Below are 27,381 nucleotides of genomic sequence, written 5' to 3'. Positions count from 1 at the left end.
TTTATCTGCCTCACCCTATACAATAGGTACAGGACCGGACCTAATACGCTCCCTTGGGCCACGCCAGCTTTGATCTCCCTTAAATCGGTGTACACTTCTCCTTGCTTTACTTTGAAAGAAGCAAGAAGTATACTCCGTTTATCAAAGCTGGCGTGCCACTAGGGAGGGTGTTAGGTCCAGTCCTGTACCTATTGTATACGTGTGTATGTTACAGTTCAAGTTGATTATCCGGTTGGAGTTGACTATTCCTAGTTCCAGTCAACTCAAACGGCTGGTTTTAGTAAAAGTTGATTATAATATTAAATGAAGATTTTTATTTAACATTTACTAGTAAAAGTAGACTCCAATTAGAAAAAGTATACTTTTCCCAATGCCATTTAGTAATGTTGTTCTGAAGCCATTTAGTAAAGCGCTGGTTTCCTCGAAAGCGGCACCGACAAACTGCGACCGACCGTAGCACTGCGATGAATTACGTCAGATTACGGTGAAAAATTCAAGGTTCTTCACTGCGGCAATGGAATGTGCAAACTCAGCAAGCGGTGGCTTCCAACGCATCCTTGGAAACCACCGCTATTATTTTGCATGGTACAGTTTTTTATGACGTCATTCATCGCAGTGTTAAGGTCGCAGTTTGTCGGCACCGCTTTCGAGGAAACCAGCGCTTAAGAGTTGATTCACACAAACAACCGATTCTAGAAATTAAATGTCAAAACAAAGAGACGCGCACTCATCAAAAAAGCACGTGAGATTATAAATACTCGTATAATCTACATTTACTGAATCGATCCAGGGATAATCCGCTCAAACTAAAGCTTTGTAAGAGTTGATTATATTTTTTCCGCGATCTACTTTTACTAACAAGGGTTAGGAAGATATACTTCAACTATTAATAAAAGTTGAGTTAAATTTTTCAAATCAACTCTTAAGTACTGCTCGTTATAGGTGGAGTTGACTCGAACTAGGAATAGTCAACTCTAACTGAGAATCAACTTGAACTGTAACTTGTACTATAAATAACATTCCCATCTTCAGTGTTATTTGTTCTTTGTTCTTAAGCCCTTTGGTCTTAGATATTATCCTATTGGCAATCTTCCGTTTTTTGACTATAATAACTAACTCGACCTCGTGTCAGATGATTTTTATCCGTAATACTAAAGTCTGTTTTAGACTATAACATAAAATGATAAGACTAAAACATTACATTTAAGCTCATATATTTAATTTATAAAAAACTTTGAAAAACTGTGATAAGAATAAAAAACCGCTAAACGCCGTATAAAATGACTATAACATAAGAAAATGGTATAACAAAAACTTACATGAAATGATTGTGTACAATATTCATACAAGAAGTTTTGTGTATTACATTGTCGCATTTTGGTATCAAAATATGTTATGTGATTCTGCGCATTACATCCTAAAAAAGTACTTTTTTATATTTTTGTGATGGTACATGTACTGTTGACCTCAATTTTCTTCTTCTTATTTTCTTTTAAGAATATTTTAACCTCACTTTTCTCAACATTTAACTAGTTAGTTTTATCTTTGATATTTTATATTACAAAGATATATTTTATATGATGGATAAGAAAACTCTATTATTATCAGCTGCTTCCATTGCAACATTTCTTAAAAGAAAATTTAACCTTAAAAGAACAAATGTGAGAGTATAACGAAAAATCATTTTATGTTATAGTCTAAAACAGACTTTATACTGCTAAATGGCTTATAGTTCTTATATTACCCGTTGACTAAACTGTTTTTTTTTTATTAACTCGCTATTTCATTGTAGTCCAGAAAGCCACTGCGCATCCGCTAGGAAAAATATTCTAATTCGGATTTTTTGCACAATCTTACTCAAAAAGGACTCCTTTTAACAAATTTGCATGTTGTCAGGACCAAAAGGTGGTCAAAAAATTTTTAAACGTTTTTTTTTTGTTTTTTTCCTAAAATAATTTTTTTTGCATGGAAAATAGTTTTTTGGTTTTTTGGATCATTCCAAACAGAAAAGGTCTTTAGTGACTTTTCTCTAAAAATGACAGTTTTTGTGATATAAGCGATTAAAATTTGAAAAATTGCGAAATCGGCCATTTTTAACCCTCAAAAACTATGTGAAAAACTGCCAATGTTGCCAAGGTAGGTGGATATATTTTAAACATCGATTGATGAAATCCCGAAGAGATTTTTGCAATAAAATTTTCAAAACTCAAAAGTTTTTTAATTGCTAATCAAGCGTGCGCGACACTATGTTCCACCGACAGTATGGTGCAAATGAAAGGAATAAATTCGTTACTTCGTAAACCGGCGACTTTAAGGAAAAATCCCGAAACAGGTCGATTTTTATTTTTAAGTTATGATATTGTGGCATATATGGTATACTAGTGACGTCATCCGTCTGGGCGTGATGACGTAATCGATGATTTTTTTAAATAAGAATAGGGGTCGTGTGGTAGCTCATTTGAAATGTTCTTCAATTCTCTATTCAGTAATGTAAACATTTACATAATTATTTATACAGGGTGTCCTTCTACTTCTCTTTTTGTCAAATAATTTAATTTAATAAAAAAATTTTGGACACCCGCTATAAATAATTATGTAAATGTTTATATTACTGAATAGAGAATTGAAGAACCTTTCAAATGAGCTAGCACACGACCCCTATTCTCATTTAAAAAAATCATCGATTACATCATCAGGTCCAGATGGATGACGTCACTAGTATACCATATATGCCACAATATCATAACTTAAAAATAAAAATCGACCTATTTCGGGAATTTTCTTTAAAGTCGCCGGTTTACGAAATAATGAATTTATTCCTTTCATTTGCACCATACTGTCGGTGGAAAATAGTGTCGCGCACGCTTGATTAGCAATTAAAAAACAAAGGAGTTTTGAATATTGTATTGCAAAAAACTCTTCGGGATTTCATCAATCGATGTTTATAGAATATCTACCTGCCTTGGCAACATTCAAATTTTCAGTTTTTCACATAGTTTCTGAGGGTTAAAAATGGCTGATTTCGTGTTTAAGCGCTTATATGTCAAAAACTATCATTTTTAGAGGAAAGTCACTAAAGACCTTTTCTGTTTGGAATGATCCAGAAAACCGAAAAAACCTTTTTTCCATGGAAAAAAAATAATTTTAGGAAAAAAACAAAAAAAAGTTTAAAAAATTTTTGACCACCTTTTGGCCCTGGCAACATGCACATTTGTTAAAAGGAGTCCTTTTTGAGTAAGACTGTTCAAAAAATCCGAATTAGAATATTTTTCCTAGCGGATGCGCAGTGGCTTTCTGGACAATTGTGATTTCTTACAAATCCAGACATTCGATTTGGTGCATAATCTGTTTACATTCAACCTGTAAACAGTTTCTGAGCTTTATTTTATTCAAATTTTATTGGTTACCTTGTAAGTTGTAAATAAACACGGAGACAACAGCAAGATGTTAGGATTATGTATATGATTATAGTGTACTTTCAAGATAATATACCGAAACTAACGAGGCTGTTTTTCTCGCATACATAATTAAGCAGTTATTACCATCAATTATTTAATGAAAGGGAAAAAATTCCACGTGCCAAACGCAAACTGTTTTACATTTTTTAGTAACAGACAAACATGATCCCGTAGGGAATAAAAACATTTTGTTATGAATGCAATAGCAGGCAATGTATGTACCTCCATGCAAACAATGACTATAATTTTTGTAATAGGATTAAAGAAAAAAATATGAGGTGTAATAATTATTATTGTAATACTTTTGATAAAGAGCTATTATTAATTTAATTAGTCTCGAGAGAGTAATATTCATGTCTGCCTTATTTTTAGAACACATTTTATAATATAGGTACAGTATTGGAATCCCAAAAAATTAATAGATCTAGCAACATTGCACTCAACTCCTCACTGTATACTGAAAAGTTTACATTTGTTCTGTTTAATAAACTTAGTGTTAATTGTGCTGGTGACTTCACTGAAAGAGTGAATTAAAGCAGATCTCTTGTCCAACCTGTCGCAAGATTTCTAAAATAATTCTAGTACCAACTTCACAATATTAAAACCATTTTAGTAATGTAAAATCAAATATAAAAATAATAATCTGGAGGCCAAACTTGTTCCGTACAAACTTCTAGAACGGTGCAGAATGTATACCGTTAGGTCTGACGCCTCGTTATTAGTCCACTAAAATATTCTCAACTGCTCAAAATTGGCAGAGAAGACGAAAACCTTTTGCATCCATGTTTTCGACCCTCAGGAATCAGAATCTGAAATCAGTTTTGCGAGAAAATGCCGAGAAATCCGGTAAAATGGGAAAATAGAGATTTTCCGCAATTTTCTCGAAAACTACAATAGCTAGCGGAAAAATAATTAAACCATCGTGTTTATTGGATGATTTTACATAAGAATAGATGTTTAAATATTAAAAAATAAGATATAATAGTAATAATTATATAGGGTGTCCCAAAAGTTCTATCTTATCTATTTTTCCCCCTCTGGGGGGGAACTTTTTAAAATCTTAAATAGGAACCCACATTTTTTTATTAAATAAGTAAAATAAGTAACTTTTATTCGAGCTATTTTTTCGAATTGTGGATAGATGGCGCTATAAAGGGAAATAACTATTTATCCTGATACCCTAGATAAATTATAGAAACGGTTTAATATCTCTAACTACACTTCCAAGTAAAAACCAAAAAACACGTGTTCAATATTTTTTAAAAACCTATCGAATAACAGTAAACACGACCCCCACTCCATCCCATAAAGGGGGTGGGGGTAACTTTAAAACATTAAATAGGAATCCCCGTTTTTATTGCAAATTTGAATTCCTCATGAATAAATAAGGAATAATTATTTGAGACATTTTTTAGAATTGTTGATAGATGGCGCTGTAATTGGAAAAATACGATTTATTAGCGCCATCTATCAACAAATCTAAAAAATGTCTCGAATAAATGTTACTTTTTTATAAGGTATTCAAATATGTAATAAAACATGGGGGTTCCTGTTTACGATTTTAAAGTTACCCCCCAACTCACCTCCAGGATGTGGAGGGGGTGTCGTGTTTGGTGTCATTCGATAGATTTTTGAAAAATATTGAAAACGTTTTATTCAGTTTTTTGATCCGATGTATATTTTGCGAGATATTCGACTGCCCGCTACTTTTGGGATATCTCGACCATCCCGCTACTTTTGGACACCCTATATAATTATTACTATAATTATCTATTTTTTAATATTTAAACATCTATTTTTATGTAAAATCGTTCAATAAACACGATGGTTTAATTATTTTCCGCTAGCTATTGTAGTTTTCGAGAACATTGCGGAAAATCTCTATTTTTCTGATTTCTCGGCATTTTCTCTCAAAAGTAATTTCAGATTCGGATTCCTGATGGTCGAAAATATGGATGCAAAAGGTTTTCATCTTCTCTGCCAATTTTGAGCAGTCGAGAATATTTCAGTGGACTATTATGACTAGGGGGCTGGCAGACGTAATAATCTACTTTCAGTAGATAACATAAAAAGATAAAAAAAGAGTTTTAAAAATTGTTATTTTTATTTAATGAACGTTATTTTCATTAAATCGATGATAGGGATCACAGTTAAATGGTTTTATAACCTCCGAATTTTTACGGTTATTTGGGTGTAAAAAAATAAAAAGCTCTTGCTGTTTTATCACTATATTGAATGTTTTTAAATTTTAATGCGTAAAAAGTTACTTACAACCAATTTCTTTTTCAGGTATATTGTAGACCATGACGATCCCACCTTAGACCGTATCTCAGTGTCGCAATGGATCATCAGAATAATATTTCTTTTGCTCCAACTGTCTCCTCTTTTGAGGTACATAGATACACTAATTTACGGTATCCGAAGCAAAATAGAAGCCTCTACTGGTAATGAGGCTAAACAAACCCTTTTATATCGACGGATGTTGGACGAAGACACGAATAGTGCCCTTTTGAGATTGTTCCACTGTTTTTTACATGCTGCTCCTCAAGCCATAATACAATTGGTCATTTTGCTCAGTCATGTTGCTCATCCAGAAAAACCTAATTTAAACATAAGTAAGTTATACATGGTTATACCTCATTTTATTTTAAAACTTTAAAAAGGGTAAACCCTGTAGTTGGCTGTATACCTTCGATAAGTCAACGTAGAATGAAGCAAACACTTCTGTTGTATTTAGGTATATAAATTTATTAAAAAATTCCTTAAAATTTATCCACAAGGTAGTGGAAAATGTACAAAACCTTTTCGGTCAAAACTGACCATCATCAGTGTGAACGTCCAGTGTACAATTTATTTGAAACTAGCCACTTCAATAGGTGTAAAAACCTCTAAATTACAATTACTGATACATAACATTAAAAAATAGTCGACATTAAGTCGATGTATTAAGATTAGTGGAATAACATGTGGGTGTACTTCATCCTTGCTCGAAATTGCACATAGTGCACAAGTGAGAGGTTAACGACCAACTCGGTTAGCAACTCAGTTACTGCACATAGTGCAATTTTGAGCAAGAATGAACTACATCCACATGTTATTCCACTAATCTTAATACATCGACGTTTTACTTTTTAATGTTAAATGTATCAGTAATGTAATTTAGAGGTTTTTACACCTATTGAAGTGGCTAGTTTCAAATACTTATACATTGGACGTTCACACTGATGATGGTCAGTTTTGACCGACAACGTTTTGTGCATTTTCCACTACCTTGTGGATACATTTAAAGGAATTTTTTAATACATTTATATATCTAAATACAACAGAAGTGTTTACTTCATTCTACGTTGTCATTTTATGTTATTTAAATAATAGTCATAGCTTTTCATGTCACTTCTACACCTTAAGAATCATAGAAAAGGTTCGTGGATACATTTTTAAAGGAATTTTTTAATAAATTCATATATCTAAATACAACAGATATGTTTACTTCATTCTACGTTGTCATTTTATTTTATTTAAATAATAGTCATGCTTTTCATGTCACTTCTACACCTTAAGAATCAAAGTAAAGGTTCATGGATGCATTTAAAGGAATTTTTTAATAAATTCATATACCTAAATACAACAGAAGTGTTTAGTTCATTCTACGTTGTCATTTTATTTTATTTAAATAATAGTCATAGCTTTTCATGTCACTTCTACACCTTAAGAATTATAGTAAAGGTTCGTGGATACATTTAAAGGAATTTTTTAATAAATTCATATACCTAAATACAACAGACGTGTTTACTTCATTCTACGTTGTCATTTTATTTTATTTAAATAATAGTCATAGCTTTTCATGTCACTTCTACACCTTAAGAATCATAGTAAAGGTTCGTGAATCGTGAATATATTTTAATTTTTTGTTTTATTACTTCTTCGATTTTTCCCCATTATGAGTTCGCCGTTTTCGTTCAAAGTACATACCTCTACAGGACTCTATTCTCTCAGTCACCTTTTCTGAGGTCTCTATCTATCATAGCATTTCCTGTGTACTTTATGTGCTATGTCGTAAACCACACTGAATTTATAATCTCCTAACCTTAAATTTTAACAAATATTTCCTACATATAATAAATATTTTATTTTTTAATATTTCAAATTTGTAGATATAGCAGTACTACAAGCATGGACTGTCTTGGTAGCCCTCATGTCAATAGCTTGGTCGTTAACTTCTTATCACAGATCAGTACGTTATGCCAGGGACGACAAAGACAAAATGAAGTGGCCAGGCATCCTAGTTGCCTTTTGCTGGCAATTGATGAGTGCATGTAAGTAATACTGTAATACTTATAGGTATGGGCTGAGCGCACCATTTAAAACCAAAAAGTCTTATAATATTTGGCCGGCAACGTTGGTAGTTAGTTTACATACTACACGTTAAAATTACTGTAAATCAACTATCATGAATTATCGATCGTTATACATATTATGTATTGGTACTGATAACAGTGATAAAAAAAGCATTTGTTTTTATTAAATATCTAATAATTAACGTTTGTGTACTGTTTTAACTTACATGAAAAATTATTATTACAATAAATGTTCGAAGTGACCACCATCTGCACGGATATACAGTAGGAAAAATGAAAGAATACCCATGAACGAACATATAAAACACGCTGTATTTTCCTGTCACCGTGTCACACAAAAAATTGGCCGGCGCAAGTACATATAATAATTATTATTACATGTACTTGCGCTGGGCAATTTTCTTTGTGACAAGGTGATAGGAAAATACAGCGTGTTTTATATGTTCGTTCATTTGTATTCTTTCATTTTTCCGACTGTATGCATTCCTGTACAATACTGATGTAATGTTGGCTTATCACTGGCTATATCCAGAATTGAATCTTCTGTATTTAGTCAATGGTTACTTTGTGTTCTACCGCTAGTTTTTTAGGTACCACACAACCCGTCTTTAATAACCTTTCCGGATAAGTTACCTCTGGAAAAAATAATCAATTTAAGAGGAAAAGGAGGAAATTTTTCGCCCTCGCGTTCTTGAAAGAGAAATTTTAAGCTGGCCAAAACTTAAACAGATTTGACAACTACTCCATTAAAATGTTACATTTTTAAGCCGTACCTTGCATTTGTTAAAGGAGTCAATTTTATTTCTTTAATGTGTAGGGGGGATCAGTAGAAGCTTAAGTTCAAGTTTGTGGGGTCGCCACCCTTGTCCCCCGGCCGCCATCTTGGAAATGGGGTGCAAAGGGGTTTCGCGCTATATCTCGTAAACTACCAACCCTACGGAAAATCTAATTAAACATAAAATGTAGCAAATTAAATTCTCTACAATTTTTTTTCTATTACTTGTTATCGTCAAGTGACAAACAAAAAAGATATAAACAAAAATATGTAAAAGTTTTTTAACAAGTTTTCTTTTGGAGGTTATAACTTTTTTTCAGTTCATTTTAAAATAAAATAACATTATAGCAATTTTGTAGAGGGTTTTTCATCGAAATATTTTCACTATAAAGTTGTTTAATTCTATTTATTTATATGGGTTTTACAGCGCTCCAAACTTGACCAGATTCTCGAATGCTCATAGGGATCAATAAAATAAAAAGTTAGGCTTACTTTTCTATCTATATATATTTTTTATTCATACAATTTATTATGATTTTAACATTCCTATGCTATTATTAATCTGTTTTTGATCTTTCTCCCCACTATCAAACTTATAACCCTAAGCATATATATAAAACGCCCAAGAAGTTGTTTGAGGACAAATTCGCCGGTTCAGAAGAAGAATGACGCAACCGCAAAACGCAAACTTCTTAAGAAGAGCAAAAAAAACGATTTTTGATATCAAAATCATAAAGTATGATCAAAATTAGCCATTCACCACACCGTGGTCAGGATCTCGAGATATAAGCGTTTTTTGGGGTGTGCCGCTTTTCTATGAAGTAACACAACTTTTTTCCTATTGTATATTTTGACTTAAAATTTTCCAAAAAACTTCTTCATAAATTATATTTTATCTTTGTGTTGGTTAAAATTATAAACTAAAAAGTTTGTCGCTCAACTTTTTCAAGTAAACATGAAACTAACGAAATATGATGACAAAATGTTTAAAAATTAACAGCTCCTTTTTTAATGTGTTTAAACATTTTGGACAAATTTCATTGTTATCTACATACTTCAAAGATGCCACAGTAAAATTTTCAAAAGTAAATATTTACAGCGACCAAAGATACAGCGAGGTAAATTTGAAAAATCATCAAAATTGATTTTTAGCATTTTTGTATAAAATTTGATTTTTGAACATGTTCCACCAACCCTAGATAAAAAATAAACTTCATATTCGGATTCAGCGACCTCGAAATCATAAAAATAGACTAAAATTGGGTCATTTACCTTAAATTTGATTTTCGTGGTCGGCATAACGGTTGATGCTCGCCTAATATATAGATAGAAAAGTATTGTATTCCTATGAGAATTCGAGAATCTGGTCAAGTTTGGAGCGCTGTAAAACGTAGATAATAAATAAAATTAAACAACTTTATAGTGAAAATTGTTCATTGAAAAACCCTCTACAAAATCGCTATGATGTTATTTTATTGTGAAATGAACGGAAAAAAAGTTATATCCTCCAAAAGGGAACTTCTTACAAAATTTTCTCTTATTTTTGTTTATAACTTTTTTGTTGGTCACTTGACGATAAAAAGTAATAAATATAAAATTGTAGGAAATTGAATTTGCTACATTTTATGTGTAATTAAATTTTCTGTAGGATTGCTAGTTTAGGAGATACAGTGCGAAAGCCCTTTGCACCCCTTTTTCCAACATGGCGGCCGGGGGACAAGGGTGACGACCCTAAAAACTTGAACTTAAGCTTCTACTGAACCCCCCTACACGTTAAAAAAATAAAATTGACTCCTCTAAGAAATGCAACCCTAAATGTAACATTTCAATGGCTAATGACATGACTGATTTCTATTTTCGATCCTAATTGACTATGATATGTTTATCGATTAGTTTGGTATCGATTTATTCTTTCGATAGTATCGATATCGATAATATTGATATCGATTCGATGGAGTATCCCAAACTTAAGTGCAATGTAAATGTAACGTTGTAACCTATTTGCTATTGGCTAGTGATTAAACAAATAGAACACCAGTTTTGGAATGTCCGGTTTTTTGACCATTTATAACCGCCAGATTAGAGTTAGAAAACTGCAATATCTGGACATGTCATGAGGGGCGAGCGTTATAACTTGTTGCAATTAATAATACAAGAATATAGGGTAAAAGAAGTCGGGGAAGAAGACGCATCTCCTGGTTTAAGAGCTTCTCTCTTGATCTCTTTAGACCTTCTTGGAGTAGATGGCACATGAAGAAGAAGAACCGCCAGATTAAACTGTAAGTAAAAGACCAGTAAAACCGAAAACCGGTGTTTTGTTAACAACTGACATCCCCAGTTTTAAGGAAATTAAGGTAACATACTTTTCGAAGGCCCAATGCATTCCTAAAGCCGAATCGGCTTCAGGGCTCATAAGTCTTATTATTCGATAGTCTGAATTAGAAAGTGGATCAAGTTACCGTTGGGGTACAGTGGATCTAAGTCTTATTATTCGATAGTGTTAATTAAAAAGTAGATCTGTTACAATTGGGGTATCTTCTACTTTGGTATATACCAGTGTTTCCCAACCGGTAGGTCGCGACTAGCGTTACCAGGTGTCACGATTTGCGCGGGACGTCCCGATTTTCAGGGGTCTCGGGACGCGTACCGATTTGTACCTGATCGAGACACTAAATGTCCCGATTTTCACCAACGAAAACCTATTTCAGGAGGACTTGCAGTGAATTTTATAACTATGTTATAAAAACAAGGCACTCCTAAAAGCGGCAAAATCGATTGAAAAATATAATTTTGATAAAAAATAAATAATTTACTTAATCAACGATTTTTTAATTTACGAAATACGGCGATAGCGTGTAATTTTCAGTAGTAATTGCACAAGAGCTCTAAAATTATTGAATTTTTCTCGAGTGACACTTTGACAGTTTTAATTTCACGACCCAAAGGGGAGTGAAATTATGTCAAAGTGTCACGAGGGCAAAAATTCTATATTAATTTTAGAGATCGAGTGCAAGTTGTTGCGATTATTTCATGAATAAAACTGTTCAAAACCAAAATTTTATTGTAATTTTATGTAAGTACAAATTAGTACAATTAAACAAACTGTTGTTATAAATATTAATTTGACGGTTGAAAGTCATCACTTTTATAATTTTTAAAACATTAATTGACATTAATGTCACTGAATGTATTTTTTTGTAGCAACGAAGGGCATCTGACGTAATATACTTGACGACGGGAAATTATCAAAAATTATCGATTTAATTTAGATTTCTGTAGCTTTCTATTGGTCAGAATCTCCTATGAATGAAATAATCAGGATCAACTCCGAATTGCATGAAAATTTGGACGGCTTGTGCCGTTGATTGCTTTTACTCGGAGCGTTACGGTCACCCCCTATTTGGGGGTGAAAAACCGCGCGTTTAAAATAAGGCCGGAGATGGATAAATTGACTAATTCTAAGCAACTTTAGTTCTATAGAATTTTAACTTAGTTAATACTTTTCGAGTTATTTACGATTGAAAATATGTATTTTACGACAAAAAAAATCACGCATTCAAGCAATTTTCACAAATAACTCAAAAAGTAAGAATTTGATCGAAAAAAATATTCTTAGTAAAAATGTAGATTAATATAAAAAAAATGAAAAAAAAAAAAATGGTGAACTCGTAAAGTCTATAGACCCAGCAAAAGCAAAGTTGTAGCTCATGAAAAATACGTTCTTATTCGTCAAATTCCAAATCAAATATTTCAACGTGAAATAACCAAGAAATTAAGCGCTTTTCGGAAAAAACCAATTAAAACTTTTTTAATAAAGCTTTATTTTTATAAAAGTTTTAAAAAAGTTTCTAGCATCAAAACTAAACGGGTTATGCTCAAAATCAAGTTGACTCCTTTTTTTTCGGTAAAAAAAAATCGTGAAAATCTCACCCGACTTAGCACCCCAAATGAAATTAATTGTTACCGTTTTACAAACAATTTACTTTACTTATGTATTTTTTACATGATTGAAAGGGCCTGAACGAGTCACTAATCACGAATGTATGCAAAATATGAACAGCCATATTTTAACCAATTTTTGTATTACAGAAAAACAAAATGTTTCTATCATGTTGTTGTGAAGCTATTTCCTTGTGGCATTTTTATAATCAACTATTTTTAATGGGAAATAAGCCACAATTTTACCAAAAAAATTATTTTATTAACGTTTCTATCATATTTATAAAAGCAAAACCCACCTACTTTTTACTCCTTGAGATTTTTAGTATCCCTAATACTTTTTAAGTTATTTTGAAAAAAATGCATTTTCCAATATTTTAGGAAATTTTTTTTACTATAAAACCAATTTTTTTCAAAATTAAGCACTCCCAATCGGTAAACCTGACAGATCGTATAAACAATACACATATAAAGTAAATGGTAAAGCGGTAACGATTAATTTTATTTACGGTGCTAAATAGGGTGAGATTTTCCCGACTTTTTTACCAAAAAAAGGAGCCAACTTTATTTGAGCGTAACTCGCTTAGTTTTAATGCTAGAGACTTTTATATAAAACAAAATTAAATATTTTTTAAACACTTTAAAAATTTTAATAGGTTTTGCCCGAAAATTACTTAATTTTTTGGTTATTTCAAGTTGAAAAATTCGATTTGGAATTTGACGAATAAGAACGTATTTTTGATGTGCTACAACTTTGCTTTTACTGGTTTTATAGACTTTCTGAACATACAATCTTTTTTGCTTTTTTAAAAGCTACATTTTTGCTAAGAATATTTTTTCGATAAAATTACTCGAAAAGTATTGACTTAGTTTAAAAATTACATAGAACAAAAGTTTTTAGAGTTAGTCTGTTGATCCATTTTGGGATTTACTTTAAACGAGCGTTTTTTACCCCCGAGAAGAAGTAACTGTAACTGCCACCCCCAAGTAAAAGCAACCAACGGTACAGTTCAACTTTGAAGTAGACAGTAAGTAGAACCAAAAACCAGATTTTTATGCAATTCGGAGTTGACTCTGATAATGACACTTTAAAACGGTCATTTACTGGGCTATTGTTGTTTATTTGTCCCGATCTACAACCCTAAATCCCGATTTGTTTTTGCTTATGTACCGATTAAAAATAAATCGGACCTGGCAACACTAGTCGCCACCCACCAGTGGGTCGCGGACAGATTTCAGGTGGGTCGCGGCGTGGCTCTGACAGTAGCTGAGTGACGTTCAGAGTACATAATAGCGTATCATCATGGTTGAGGGATGGGTCGCGAATATGAAAAAACATCAGAAAGTGTGTCGCCAGACATAAAAGGTTGGGAACCACTGGTATATACTGTTGAATATATTATGCAAGTCTTTTTACGGCGGTTTTGTCCATAATTTTCAAGAATTGTACAGTGAGGCGATCTGCAATTTTCATTGATTATTTTGTTGAAGAGAGTTAGCAATATAACCACCTTCCCAAGTAGAAAAATTAATTATACCAAAATATATAGTAAACAACAAATCAGGACAGCAATAAGCATTCTGAGAGCTTCGCAAATAAAGTTTAATAATATGTTTATCTTGATCTATAAATATGCATTGGTTTCCAAAACTAACGTTATGTATCATCAAATTATTAGATAATATAAGATAACTCACTGATGATATAATTTCTGAGAAAAATAATACAATCAATACGGTACAAGACCATTGGCCAATCAAAATACTACTCATGAAAAACACCCAAATACTGTCAAAAATTAATCATGGAGTCTTTAGAAGAACAAAATATGAACTGTCTGTATACAGTATACATATAAGACGTTTAGAAGGGAAGTTTGAGATAAACACCGTAATAAGAAGAGGAAATCTAAAGCTGTGGCCAAAAATAGAAAGTAAAGCAGTTCCAAAAGAAGAAGTCAGGGATAGCCTCCACTAATTTTCTTCGTATTCCCGTTTTTAGCATTGCTAGCCATATACTGCTTCTTTTGTGGAATCTTATGCTTGCTGGAAATCTAAGATTTGGTGCACATCGAGGTTAAATTGAATTGAATCTACAGGGTGTAACAAAAATACAGGTCATAAATTAAATCACATATTCTAGGACCAAAAATAGTTCAAATGAACCTAACTTACCTTAGTACAAATATGCACATAAGAAAAGGTACAGCCCTTTGAAATTACAAAATCGATTTTTTCGAATATATCGAAAACTATTAGAGATTTTTTATTGAAAATGGACATGTAGCATTCTTATGGCAGGAATATCTTAAAGAAAAATTATAGTGAAATTTGTGCACCCCATAAAAATTTTAAGGGAGTTTTGCTGCCTTAAACCCCCCCCTCCCCCCAAACTTTTGTGTACATTTCAATTAAATTATTTTTGTGGTACCATTAGTTAAATTCAATATTTTTAAAACTTTTTTGGCTCTTAGTATTTTTTCGATAAAGCAGTTTTTATCGAATTGCGGCTTCTTTTTTAATATGTTTACATAAATATTTTATGGAGGTTTTGTTCGTTTAAACCCCCCAAATGGTTGTGTACGTTCCAATTAAACTATTACTGCGATACAATTAGTTAAACACGATGTTTTTAAAACTTTTTTGCTTCTTTGTATTTTTTCGAGAAGGCACCTTTTATCGAGATGTGGCTTCTTTTTATGATTCAAAATACATATACAGTAGAACCCCGTAAATCCGAACCCTGCGAATCCGAACTTTCGGCAAATCCGAATTAACGGAAAGTGAAAAAAATTTAAAAATTCAAGACAAAAATTTAAAAACATGTTTATTATACAGAGTAAAGCCAGAAAATTGAACGATGTAGAATTGCTAGGACTTTGACATTTAAAATTTCTTAAAAATAAATATTATACTTTAATATATAGGTTTATAAAGGTTAAACACAAACTTACTTTGGTTCGCTCGTAGTCAACTTGAGTCCAAAAATATTGTCCACACTCTTGCGAGAACGTTTGGCTACTCAAAATCACAATGAAAGCTTTGAACTACTAGTTAAGGCTAACTTTCGGATAATCCGAACTTTTCGGAATCCGAACAGGCTGTCCCCCCAATTAGTTCGGATTTGCGGGGTTCTACTGTACCTAAAAATGTAAATCATAAATAAATTTTCCTATTATTACCAAGTCTCCATAATCGTACTTAACCATATACAAACGTGTGGTGGATTTGACAAATATTCAAAATATCTTGATAAAAACTGACTTTTCGAAAAAGTACTAAAGAGGCAAAAAAAGTTTTTAAAACATTGTGTTATAACTAATGGTACTACAATAATAATTAAATTGAAACGTACACAAAAGAACGTACTTAAGATACTGCTGCCATAAGAATGCCACATGTCCATTTTCAATAAAAAATCTCTAATAGTTTTCGATATATTGGAAAAAATCGATTTTCATTTTTGTAACTTCAAAGGGCTGTAACTTTTTTTGTGCACATTTGTACTAAAGTAAGTTAGGTTCAATCGAGCTATTTTTGGTCCCAGAATATGTGATTAAATTTATGACCTGTATTTTCGTTACACCCTGTATAAAGCAGTGATTTACTAAGTGGTCCAGGTGGACACCCTGGGTCCACGAGGGATTCAACGGGGTCTACGTTGGCGTGAAACAAAAATGGGGATTCACAAGTTGTAAGTTTGGGTCCACGAAAATTTTATAGTGATTTGGTATTTATTTAAACAAATTTGCATTTTTTTATCGTAAAATATCAATGGAAAAAATAATTTTTTAATAGTAGGGTCTCAAAAATGTCATTATAACGCATTATAACAAGTTATTTTAATTAAAAATAAGTTTTTAATCAAATTTTAGTATAGAAAACGTTAAAATACCGTTTTTTTACATTTGCCTCCATTCCCAAAACACACGTCCTTCGATTTGTCTGAAAATTTGCCCACAGATAGCCAAAACACAGGACTTTAAGTGGTTAAAATAATTTGTATAGTTTTACAATACAAAAAAATACGTGGAGTAATATCAGTCAAAAATATAGGCGTCTACTGAAAGTACAATTAACTCCCAAAATATCGACTGTACGAAAAAAAGGGTTAAAAAAATTGTAATATCAAACCCCCTAACTCGGAAAATATCGACGGCACAAAAAAATTTATAATAAAAGCAATTATATGAAATCATATTTTCAACAATTTCAGCACTTACACTTTTTGTCGAAAAGTTAAAAATGGCAGAGATATTGAGCAAAAACGGTTCTTCTTTAAAATCAAGATGGCGGCTAACGCAACAACGGAATTCATTCGCGATTTTAAAAATGTAGCAGCAGGGGATCCACCGAAACCACTAAATTTTTTAAAGTGGTCAACGAGAAAAAATAGTTTGGGGACCTCTGCTATAAAGTATAGTGAAGATATAGGTAAACGCAATAGTAGTAGTGTATAACGGAATTTCTTCTTCTTCCTCATCTTTATAAGCAATTGTGCTTTTTACCACACGTGTCTCGCCCTTCTGCTTTTGTGGTTATTCCATTCTTTTGTTCTATTTAGTGTCCATTCGTTTACACTGTACGTTACATTGTGTTCTAATGTCTTCACTCCTCTTTCAAGCTCTCAGCGTATTTCCTGCAATTCTTCCCAGTACTCTCATCTCTGCCGTTTCCAGTAGTCTTTCTATTGTGGCTGTATCGGGTAATGCATATGGCATTGTTTTGATGGCATTATTGGTCTTACACTAGTTTTATAAATTCTTGCCTTCATCTCAGTGCTAGTATGTCGGTTTCGCGATATATTCGCCATTAAGGCATCCTGTCAGTCTATTTGCTTTTTCTTGATTTCTCACTTCTTTGTTCAGGTTTATTTCTGTTATTCTAAAACGATAGAGTAGCAGCATGCACTATCTGCATTGTATGAGTTAACAATAGGTACAGATCCACTTGGCAAATAAAACAAGCATCTGACTAACAATATATTTTAAAGAACCTTTATGTTAGAAATTACATAGTGATCTAATTATGACTACTAATTCTATTGTTATCTAGGATAATAAATATTACAATATTTGTTTTGAAATTAAACAGATTAATTGTTTCAAGAGAAAAGCAATATTTTTTATTGCAGGAGATAATATACTTACCATAGTGATGTCATGTTTTACCTTTAGAAAAAATTATCGTAAAATTGGCGGAAATGTGATTGTGAAATTTCAAAGTGACGCTTTTAAAATAGAAATATTACCTCAAAAAGCTGATTAGATAATAAAAAAAAATCTCATAGGAAACGAACAATTTTTTGATCGCATTATACCTATATTATCAACGGACATTGTAGCATTAAAGTGTGTAAGACAAAGTAGCATTAAAGAGATGTAAGGGTGGTTCTTGGCGCCACTTTGTCTTTTCTTAGAGGGACAAAGAAAACTATTAAAACCAAAAATAATATTTAGCGCTTAAAAATTTAATAAAATAAAATAATTTCTATTCTTGTAGGATCGGTATTCACCGGAGGGACGACAGACGTTCGGATACAATGAGCGTCTCTTTATAAAGACAATGAAGTCGATTTTACTAAGTAACAAGACATTTACTCAACACACACTACACATTAGACTATAATCTGATTGCGACTGGCTGAATGATTAATATATGTGCCTTAAAAAAAAAGAGTGTGTGTAATTTGTACGCACGTAAGAAGTTATACTTCTATTTTTATGATTTCAACGAAACAAATATATTTTAAACATTTTATTTGTATTTTTATTTAAATATTAAACTAATTTTAATATTTAACATAATACCAAAAATTAAAAATAACGTTAATACGTCATGCGTCCCCGCATTTGTTTTTCTCGTGAGGAATCGTATAAACTCTAAAAAAACGTCGTTTTTAGACAAAAAATTTATACTTTAATTTTTTCATGGGCTATAGCCTTTCGATTTTCTGCTGTATTTTCGTCAATAAATCATTAAAAATGGTAAATTCTCGAAAAATAATGTTAATCCGTCATTTTTTGACGAACTGGAGCGTCCCAGCAATTGCTTTTCCCTTGAGGGATCGTACAAAATCTAAAAAACGTCAGATTTTCTACACAATTTTAATAGAAGTATAAATTTTAACGTGCGTACGAAGTACACACACATTCTTTTTTTCTATATTAATAAGTCCAAAAATATATATAAAAACTATTTAAAAAGTCATTACAACTATAAATTCATTTTTGTCTCTGTTCTCGCAACTTTTAAAACACAACTTAACAACCATAATCATAATAACAAAAATGACAACAACACATTTTTTAACCACAGCCGCCATATTGGATAATTTTTGACATGTCATTGGAATACCCAAGCAGAGCGAACATATAGCACTAACATGAATTCGCGCACATTTACATTAGGTTTGTTCCAACTCGATACAAAACCGTTCTTGAACGGTTACGAGTATGCGCAGTAACGAAAAATGTGTTACTGCGCATAATTATTCGTTTTTGCACATGCGCGTAACGATTCAAGAACGGTTTTGTATCGAGTTGGAACAAACCTTATAACTCCCAATCGCGCCTAAAGAAGTATAACTTCAAAAACTTTAACGCTATTGGTGTACAGATGTCTTCTTTTTTTTAGTCTGAATTTTATTAAAAGTGGCCAGTAAAAGATAAGATTTATTAATTTCACGCGTATTAACGATACTGCTAAAAGTATTTTGAAAAAATTACCAACGAAAATATTCTCGTTTTTGAGAATATTCTACTGAGACCATTCTTACCTCACATCACTAGTAATGAGAAAAATAATGATAAACCTTGCAAAAACTTCGACATCATTTTCTTTGTTTTGTTAGCATAGTGTTACATAAAAGTAACGTAAATATTTACAAGCCGCTCAATTAGTTTGTAGATACACTCACCGGCACAAAATTCCGCCACCCAAAATGTTTGATTAAGTTTGACAATTTATATCTTTATTATTTGTACTCCGATTTTGAAGATTCTTGCATCAATTTATAGGTACATGTTTTGGTGTCGTTTGTTATTATTTCGGTAAAAAAAAAGTTTCGCTTAGATGGCATTATACGGGGTGAATGGAAGCGTTGTATTTTCTAGTAACTTTAAAAAATTCTGTGGAAAAATTGGAGGGCTGATTTTGTTACATACTCCTTTTGTATTATCCTGGAGATATTCCTAAGATTTTGGTTTGAATTATCCGAATATCTCTTTTATTGTAAGAGCTGTACAATTTTTTGTAAATAAAAACACTGATTGACTCTTAGACATAAATATCTTAAATATAGGTTGAATTGATAAGATTAGAATGGCCCGCATACAGCCCAGATCTCAATCCTATTGAACATTTATGGGATGAATTAAAAATAGCTATTCGCCGTCTCCTAGGCCTCCTAGGGCATGGCCCCCTCCGAGAATTTAAAAAATATATAAATTTAAATATTTGCAGTTCAAATGTTTTTAATTTCAAACACATATATATGTACAAAACGGAATAAATATGTTTTCTAGACTAGAATTGAACAAAGGCAGTAATGGAAGCTTCAAGAGTGACAGGATGTTTTATAAATCAAAATGTTGATAATTTTACAAAGGGTCAATTGTTAGAACGACCTTTACAGGCATCAAAATCGTATCAATTTCCATATTCTATACACACAAAGAATAAAAAAGAAATGAAGCATTACTTGGGTCACTAGCACTTGGAACAAAGGAGTTGGATGGTAATTTCGCACAGTGAAAAGGAATGGTTTTACAAATATTGGTTTTTTTTTCTAATGAAAAATATGGTCACAATAAAGGGATGACAGCCCAAAGCCTTGTCACTAAACCTTTAACATCTTTCGCCAAACCCATGAGCAAAGACGGAGCCATACAAACCCATGAAAAAACATCATACCACAAGGACTGCGTTCAGGTTGAGCTGGATTTTCTACAAAGTTATCGCAACTCTCAAAAGTCAGTCATTAACCAGATAGACTCTCAGAGGTCTAAACAGATACAAAAAAATAAAGAAAGACTATGACCAAGAGTAGGGTCTATAGTGTTGGTGTTTTAGGTCGACAAAATATTCCTCTAAGAGACCATCGTGATGATGGCCTTCTGCTTCTGGACGAAGATGCTGGACCTAGCAATGAGGGGAATTGTTAAGGTTTAAAATCGCATCAGGAGATAAGACTTTTAAATAACACCTATCCACAGCATCTTTCTGAGCAACATACATGAGTAGCACCAGTCAAAATCAATGAATATTAAGGTGAAGAAATAATTGAACAAATAAAAGATGAGGTTCAAAGTGCAAATTATTACTCTGTCATATTTGACGAAACGACAGACGTATCCCACGTGGAAAAGTTTTCCCTAAATTTGATATACAACAACAGACATTTGATACAATAACAACATTCGTGAAGACTTTGCCAAGTTAATTTTGACGCTTTTGAGAACCTAAAAATAATTACTGAAAATCAAGAAAGATGGAAGAACAAGGCCTGACAAGAGAAGCATTGGGAAAAACGGTATTATTAAACTTGTTGAAAGAACTGCACTTGGATCCGAAGAAATGTGTAAGAATCGGTACTACGGCAGGAATGGTGAATTTTAAGGTACTTTTCACACACGGTAAAAATGTATGAGAAGCGCCTTAAAACTCACCATCGTAACCCTAATTTTTTAAAATCCCCCCCCCCCCCCCAATGTTCATGGCGCCTCCCGAATCCTGGATCCGCCCTTGTTCGCCAGGCAAGTATAACACATCTTACACATCATAAAAAACAAAGTCTTAGGGATACCTCCAGGATAATACAAAAGGAGTAAGTAACAAAATCAGCCCTCCAATTTTTCCACAGAATTTTTTTAAGTTAGAAGAAAATACAACGTTTCCATTCACCCCTGTATAATGCAATCTAAGCAAAAAAAATTTGTTACCGGAATAATAACAAACGACATGAAAACATGTACATACCTACAAACTGATCCAAGAATCTTGAAAATCGGAGTACAAATAATAAAGTTATATAATTGATAGATTCGACCGTTACTTGATGGAAGTTCATTTTATCTAACAATAAAACACTGAAAACCTTTGTTTTCTATACTTCCACAAAATTTATTACAACTATGTGACTACAGCTGTTTCGGCAGAGTGCCTTTCTCAAGTGATATAGTTTACAATGTGTTTGCCTTTTTAATAAATAGCAGTAAACAACGGCTATAACGAACAAACAGTTAACAAAATTTTAAACCAAAAACTCCATAAGAAAGCCCTGAAATTAGTGTATCCACCACCACAGAAAGAACCCAGTACCTTCTGCTCTCTCACATATACTGGCAAGATAACAGCAAAAATAGCCAGATACATAAAAAAGAAAGGAATAACACCAGCTTTCAGAACTAACAACAACTTAAGCAAATATATTAAGAGCAATAAAAGCCGAAAGAGAAAACAACTACAGAGTGGTGTGTACAAACTAACTTGTGGAATGCTTGTGGTGACTGTCTGAAAACATACATCGGTCAAACTGGCAGAAATTTTGACAAACGAATAGCAGAACACAAAAGGGCTTTCAACAATAGAAAAACAGACACTTCTACATACGCACTTCACCTTCTAGATCATAATCATTCTTTCAATGAAGAGTTTCAAATTCTGCATATCCAGAATAAAGGCCTTAAGCTATCTTTTTTAGAATCTATGGAAATTAATAAACTTAAAAATACAGATATAATTCTGAATGACCAACTCGAGACACACAGCTCCCCACTCCTCAACCTCTTCAGTTAAAGACTTAAAAAGGCAAACACATTGTAAACTATATCACTTGAGAAAGGTACTCTGCCGAAACAGCTGTAGTCACATAGTTGTAATAAATTTTGTGGAAGTATAGAAAACAAACGTTTTCAGTGTTTTATTGTTAAATAAAGTTATAGATTATCAAATTTTGTTTCATATTTCAAAAAGCGGAATTTTGTGCCGGTGAGTGTAGATTTAATCAATGAAAGTTTTTATTTATATATTTTTTGTTACAGTGTCCCGAGTCCTAGCCTTAAGTCTTTTAGCTTCAATATTCCCTGCCTGGATGGGCTGCGTCTGCGCGTTACACTGGGGTGTCATGTCCGTATGGCTTGCCTTGGGCCAACATCAAACAGCAGCGTGTGGCAGCCGATGCGAGGAATTGCTTCTCTCAACAGCCTTAGGTCTGGCATATGTATTGGCGTTTATATCTCCACGAGACGGACCCACACGTTACGTCTACCTAGCTTATTATTTAGTGTGCTTTATGGAAAACACAGCAGCACTGGTAGTATGGTGTATGGTTACTAACAATTCTGAACTCAATCCCATGTTGTACTATGGGGCAGCTGGGGGACAGATAGTCACATTTTTACTTGGTATCATATTTCTACTTGTTTACTACAATTGTTGTCATCCTTCTAAAATGAACCGGTCGAAAATTCCAAGTTTGGATTCCGATTTTTTGGAGTCTGAAAGGCCAGGTTATAGCAAATCATATAATTTAAGATCTCGATCTTGATCTTTGGTTTACGTCTAAAAAGACGTAAAAGGTATATTACATATGGAAGTTATTGTTATCTATGCACAAGTGTTTATTTCTGACCTTAAATACAATAATTTTCAATGCAATTTTGTCGGTATATTGTTACAATTAAAGAATCATGTTTATGTTGGTTGGTCTGTATGAAACAGACTTACTTTTCGTTGACCCCTTCAGCTGCGATTGAAAATGGCTGTAGCGTAGCATTTAATTGTGCATTAGACGAAATGGAAGTTTTTTCCAAAAATTGAATATATGTACTGACGTAACTAAATGATCCCCGCTCTGTTTTTATATTTTTGTCAAGATTTTATAAACTTTTGAATATATTATAATCATATGAATACATTTACATACGATATTCATAAATATCGTAAAAGAATTTAATGACAAATATTCTAAAACGTAAAATATAAAGGTGCGTTGAAATTCATAAATTTTTATATTGATATATAAATGAATTTATTCTGACTTATTGAACTTACGAGAAAAAGATCCAAAGATATTAAAATTGTAATTGAATATAAATAATATAATAATTTAATTATTTCAAAATTGCAATGTACAGTAAAGGATTGCTGTAGTTGGAAACAAGAACTAGCATTGATTTCCTCTACATGGCTACTTCAAGGCGTAATAAGAAGAAGAATGGATATCGAACGACATGATTTTTTTTAAGGAAAAATCAAAAGGATTATGACAGATTTATTGTACAATTAACATTTTTTATTTCTCCTGCTTAAATTTGTTGCAAGTTTTGGTGATATACTAGGCCAGGGTAATAAGACAAAAATATACCCTGTTCGTGACACTTCAGTGGCCAGGCTTTCGTAGGCCAGGGTACTGAAGCGTTTTTTCGACAAGTAATACCTATAGAAACAAATTGTAACTATTTCCTGCGTAGGACCTGGTGGCCATTTTTATTTATAAACAATTAACTGTCAAAAAATGGCATTTTTCTCTTTTTTTTTCAAATCAATGAAAAAAAGTAAAACTTATGGTTTTTTTAGTACAAATTTCTTTGAGATTATGGAAAAAGCTTTAAAATGACATATTACAAAGTTTGATATACTCATTTATTGTTAATATAATTTCGAAAAAAGGTCGGAATTGCAAAAATAATTATTTTCGCAATAACTGCTGTAAAAATTAGTGTACAGGTTTGAAATTTTTGTCAAATGAGGGTTCTTTGGTGCTTAATATGTGATAAAAATTTCAAAGCGATTCATTCAATTGTTTAAATTTTATTCGCATTGTTTATCTCAGAGAGCATTTTTTTTGCAATAACATGTCAGAAAAAAATGACGTTAGAACCATTCCACAGGTGTCAAATAGAAGAGCATGAGCTATATTTTCAACTTGGTTTAAAGAAAGTGAATAAAAAATTCATTTATTAGTAATAAATAATTATGCAAAAGTATCGTAAATATTTCCTTATAAACTTTTTGAATAACTTTTTCCAAAAAACTACCAAGTAATGTTATTTATATCATATTTGATTCAAAATTGTAATAAATATATATATAATTTCTTATATAACAAAAAAAAAGTTTATAAGGAAAGATTTACGATACTTTTGCATAATTATTTATTACTAATAAATGCATTTTTTATTCGCTTTTTTTAAACCATGTTGAAAATATAACTCATGCTCTTTCACTTGTCACCTGTGGAATGGTTCTAACGTCATTTTTTTCTGACTTATGTTATTGCAAAAAAATGCTCTCTGGGAAAAACAATTTGAATAAAATTTAAACAATTGAATGAATTGCTTTGAAATTTTTATCACATATTAAGCACCAAAGAACCCTTATATGACAAAAATTTCAAAGCTGTACACTAATTTTTACAATAGATATTTCGAAATTAATTTTTTTTTGCAATTCCGACCTTTTTTCGCAATTATATTAACAATAAATGAGTATATCAAACTTTGTAATACGTCAATTTAAAGCTTTTTCCATAATCTCAAAGAATTTTTTTTTTTATTATTTTAGCTAATGCCTCGACAACTAATGGCCATTGGCATGGTAGGTACGGTAATTTTGAACAGTTAGGTACCTTGTGTAGTGTGTGTGTTGAGTAAGTGTCTTGTTACTTTGCAAAGTCGACGTCATTGTCTTTGCAAAGAGACGCTAATTGTATCCGAACGTCTGCGGTCCCTCCGGTGAGTACCGATCCCACAAGGACAGAAACTATATTCATTTATTAATTTATAATAAATGAAAAATTTCTGACCCTGGTGAGATTCGAACCCACAACCTTTCGGATTTTTTCGATCCAAAGGCAGGCGCTCTTACCACTGAGCCACGGAGGGGGTTCAAAGAAATTTGTACTCAAAAAACTATAAGTTTCACTGTTTTCCATTGATTTGAAAAAAAAAAGGGAAAACTGCCATTTTTTGACACTTAATTGTTTATAAATAAAAATGGCCGCCAGATCCTACGCAAGAAATAGTTACAATTTGCTCTTATAGGTATTACCTGTCGAAAAAACGCTTCAGTACCCTGGCTGCTTGAGTGTCATGGAAAAAACCTTATTACCCTAGCATTATTCAACATATTTATACTCCGAAAACATCTTTTGAACGGCCAACTTATAAACAATATTACATAATATGCAGACGATACAGTATTGCTGGCAGATAGGGCGCAGGGGCTTCAAAGGATGATGGATAATGTTGTAATTGGCTCCTAAAACTAAATTATAAGAAGACAAAAATAATGGCCATTAGTAAGAACACCAACATAAACGCCCAAATTGCAATAAGCGATTCACCGTTAGAAAGAGTGGAGAAAATATGCTATGTGGGTTGCAATATTAAGGATACTTGGGATCATAGTTACGAAATAAAAACTCTTCTTCTTCTTTTTCCTCTTTATAAGCAATTCTGCTTGTTCATTGGCGGATTGATATCTCTATGGAAGGTTGTCACTTCATATTTTGCGCTGTCGGCCGATAGTTCTTCTACCGATTGGTGATTTATCTCTTGTTATTTTGACCACACGTATCTCCCCCATTCTGGTTATGTGGTTGTTCCATTCTTTTTTTTTTTTTTCTATTTAGTGTCCAGTCGTTTATACACTGTACGTTATATTGTCTTCTGATATCTTCACTCCTCTTTCGATCTCTCAGTGTATTTCCTGTAATTCTTCTCAATACTCTCATCTTTGCCGTTTCGAGTAGTCTTTGTGTTGTGGCTGTATCGGGTCTTGTTTCTGATGCATATGTCATTGTTGGTCTTACACTGGCTTTATAAATTCTTGACTACATCTCAGTGTTAATATGTCGGTTTCGCCATATAGTGTTATTAAGGCATCCTGCCAGTCTATTTGCTTTTTGTACTGATTTCTCACTTCTTTGTCCAGGTCTCGTAACTTGACAATTTAATTCCAAGGTATTTTATTTCCATTATTTGTTCAATACTGATACTACCGATTTCTATTTTACATCTGACTGATTCTTTACTGATTACTATTGTTTTGGTTTTCTGAGATGAAATTGTCATATTGAATTCTTTTGCTCTTACGTTAAATCTGTGGACTAATCTTTGCAGACTATCTTCATCTTGGGCTATCAATATTGCGTCGTCTTTTTACTTAGTAGTATTTTTACTTCTTTGTTTCCCACTCTATATCCTCTTCCTTTGTTGACGTTTTTGATGATTTCATCCATGATTAAATTGAAGAGCATAGGACTCGAATGAGTCTCCCTGTCTTATTCCGCTGCCTATATCTATAGATTCTGTAAGTTGTCAATCTATTCTGACTTCCATTTTGTTTTTTTTTTGTAGATGTTTTCAATAGTTTTTATGATATCTAGAGTGACTTCTCTATTATACAGAAGATGGATTACATCTTTGAGTCTTACTCTGTCAAATGTTTTCTTCAAGTCAATCAGACATAGAAATGCTGGTCTATTATACTCTAGTGATTTCTAAGTAATTTGCTTTATGACGAATATTGCATCTGTACACGATCTTCCAGTACAAAAACCCTGTTAATCCAGAATAGAATGAGATGGGTCAATGTGGTCCCTGTTATGAATAGAATGAGATGGGTCCATGTGGTTACCAATATCTCTAGAAGATATTCACCTTTAGAAGAAGGCATATACAAGCAGCTGAGTCGACAAGATTTTATTTATATACAAACCTTTACGCAATATACATGTTTTGAGGGAGAGAGTACAGTATCTCTGTAATAGGATACTAAGAAAAGAAGCTCACATTATTAGAGCTGCTAAGAAGGAGCGATTGTCTTGTTGAGTGATCAGTACACA

General features: G+C 32.4%; 1 protein-coding gene across 1 annotated transcript in view; it reads left to right on the top strand.

The window, feature by feature from the left end:
* The window catches only part of LOC114336142 (XK-related protein 6-like), a 67,808-nt gene extending 43,416 nt beyond the window's left edge, over positions 1 to 24,392 (top strand). The window contains exons 2-4 of the mRNA XM_050654617.1: positions 5,748 to 6,073; positions 7,613 to 7,774; positions 22,574 to 24,392. Coding sequence (XP_050510574.1) covers positions 5,748 to 6,073; positions 7,613 to 7,774; positions 22,574 to 23,079 — 994 coding nt within the window. The 3' untranslated portion in view covers positions 23,080 to 24,392. The remainder of the gene's footprint in view (positions 1 to 5,747; positions 6,074 to 7,612; positions 7,775 to 22,573) is intronic.
* Positions 24,393 to 27,381: the final 2,989 nt, after the last annotated feature.

This window comes from Diabrotica virgifera, chromosome 6 (genome assembly GCF_917563875.1).
Source record: "Diabrotica virgifera virgifera chromosome 6, PGI_DIABVI_V3a".
NCBI lineage: Eukaryota > Metazoa > Arthropoda > Insecta > Coleoptera > Chrysomelidae > Diabrotica > Diabrotica virgifera.
The sequence above is the reverse complement of the archived record's forward strand: the minus strand, read 5'-3'. Positions and strand labels throughout refer to the sequence as shown.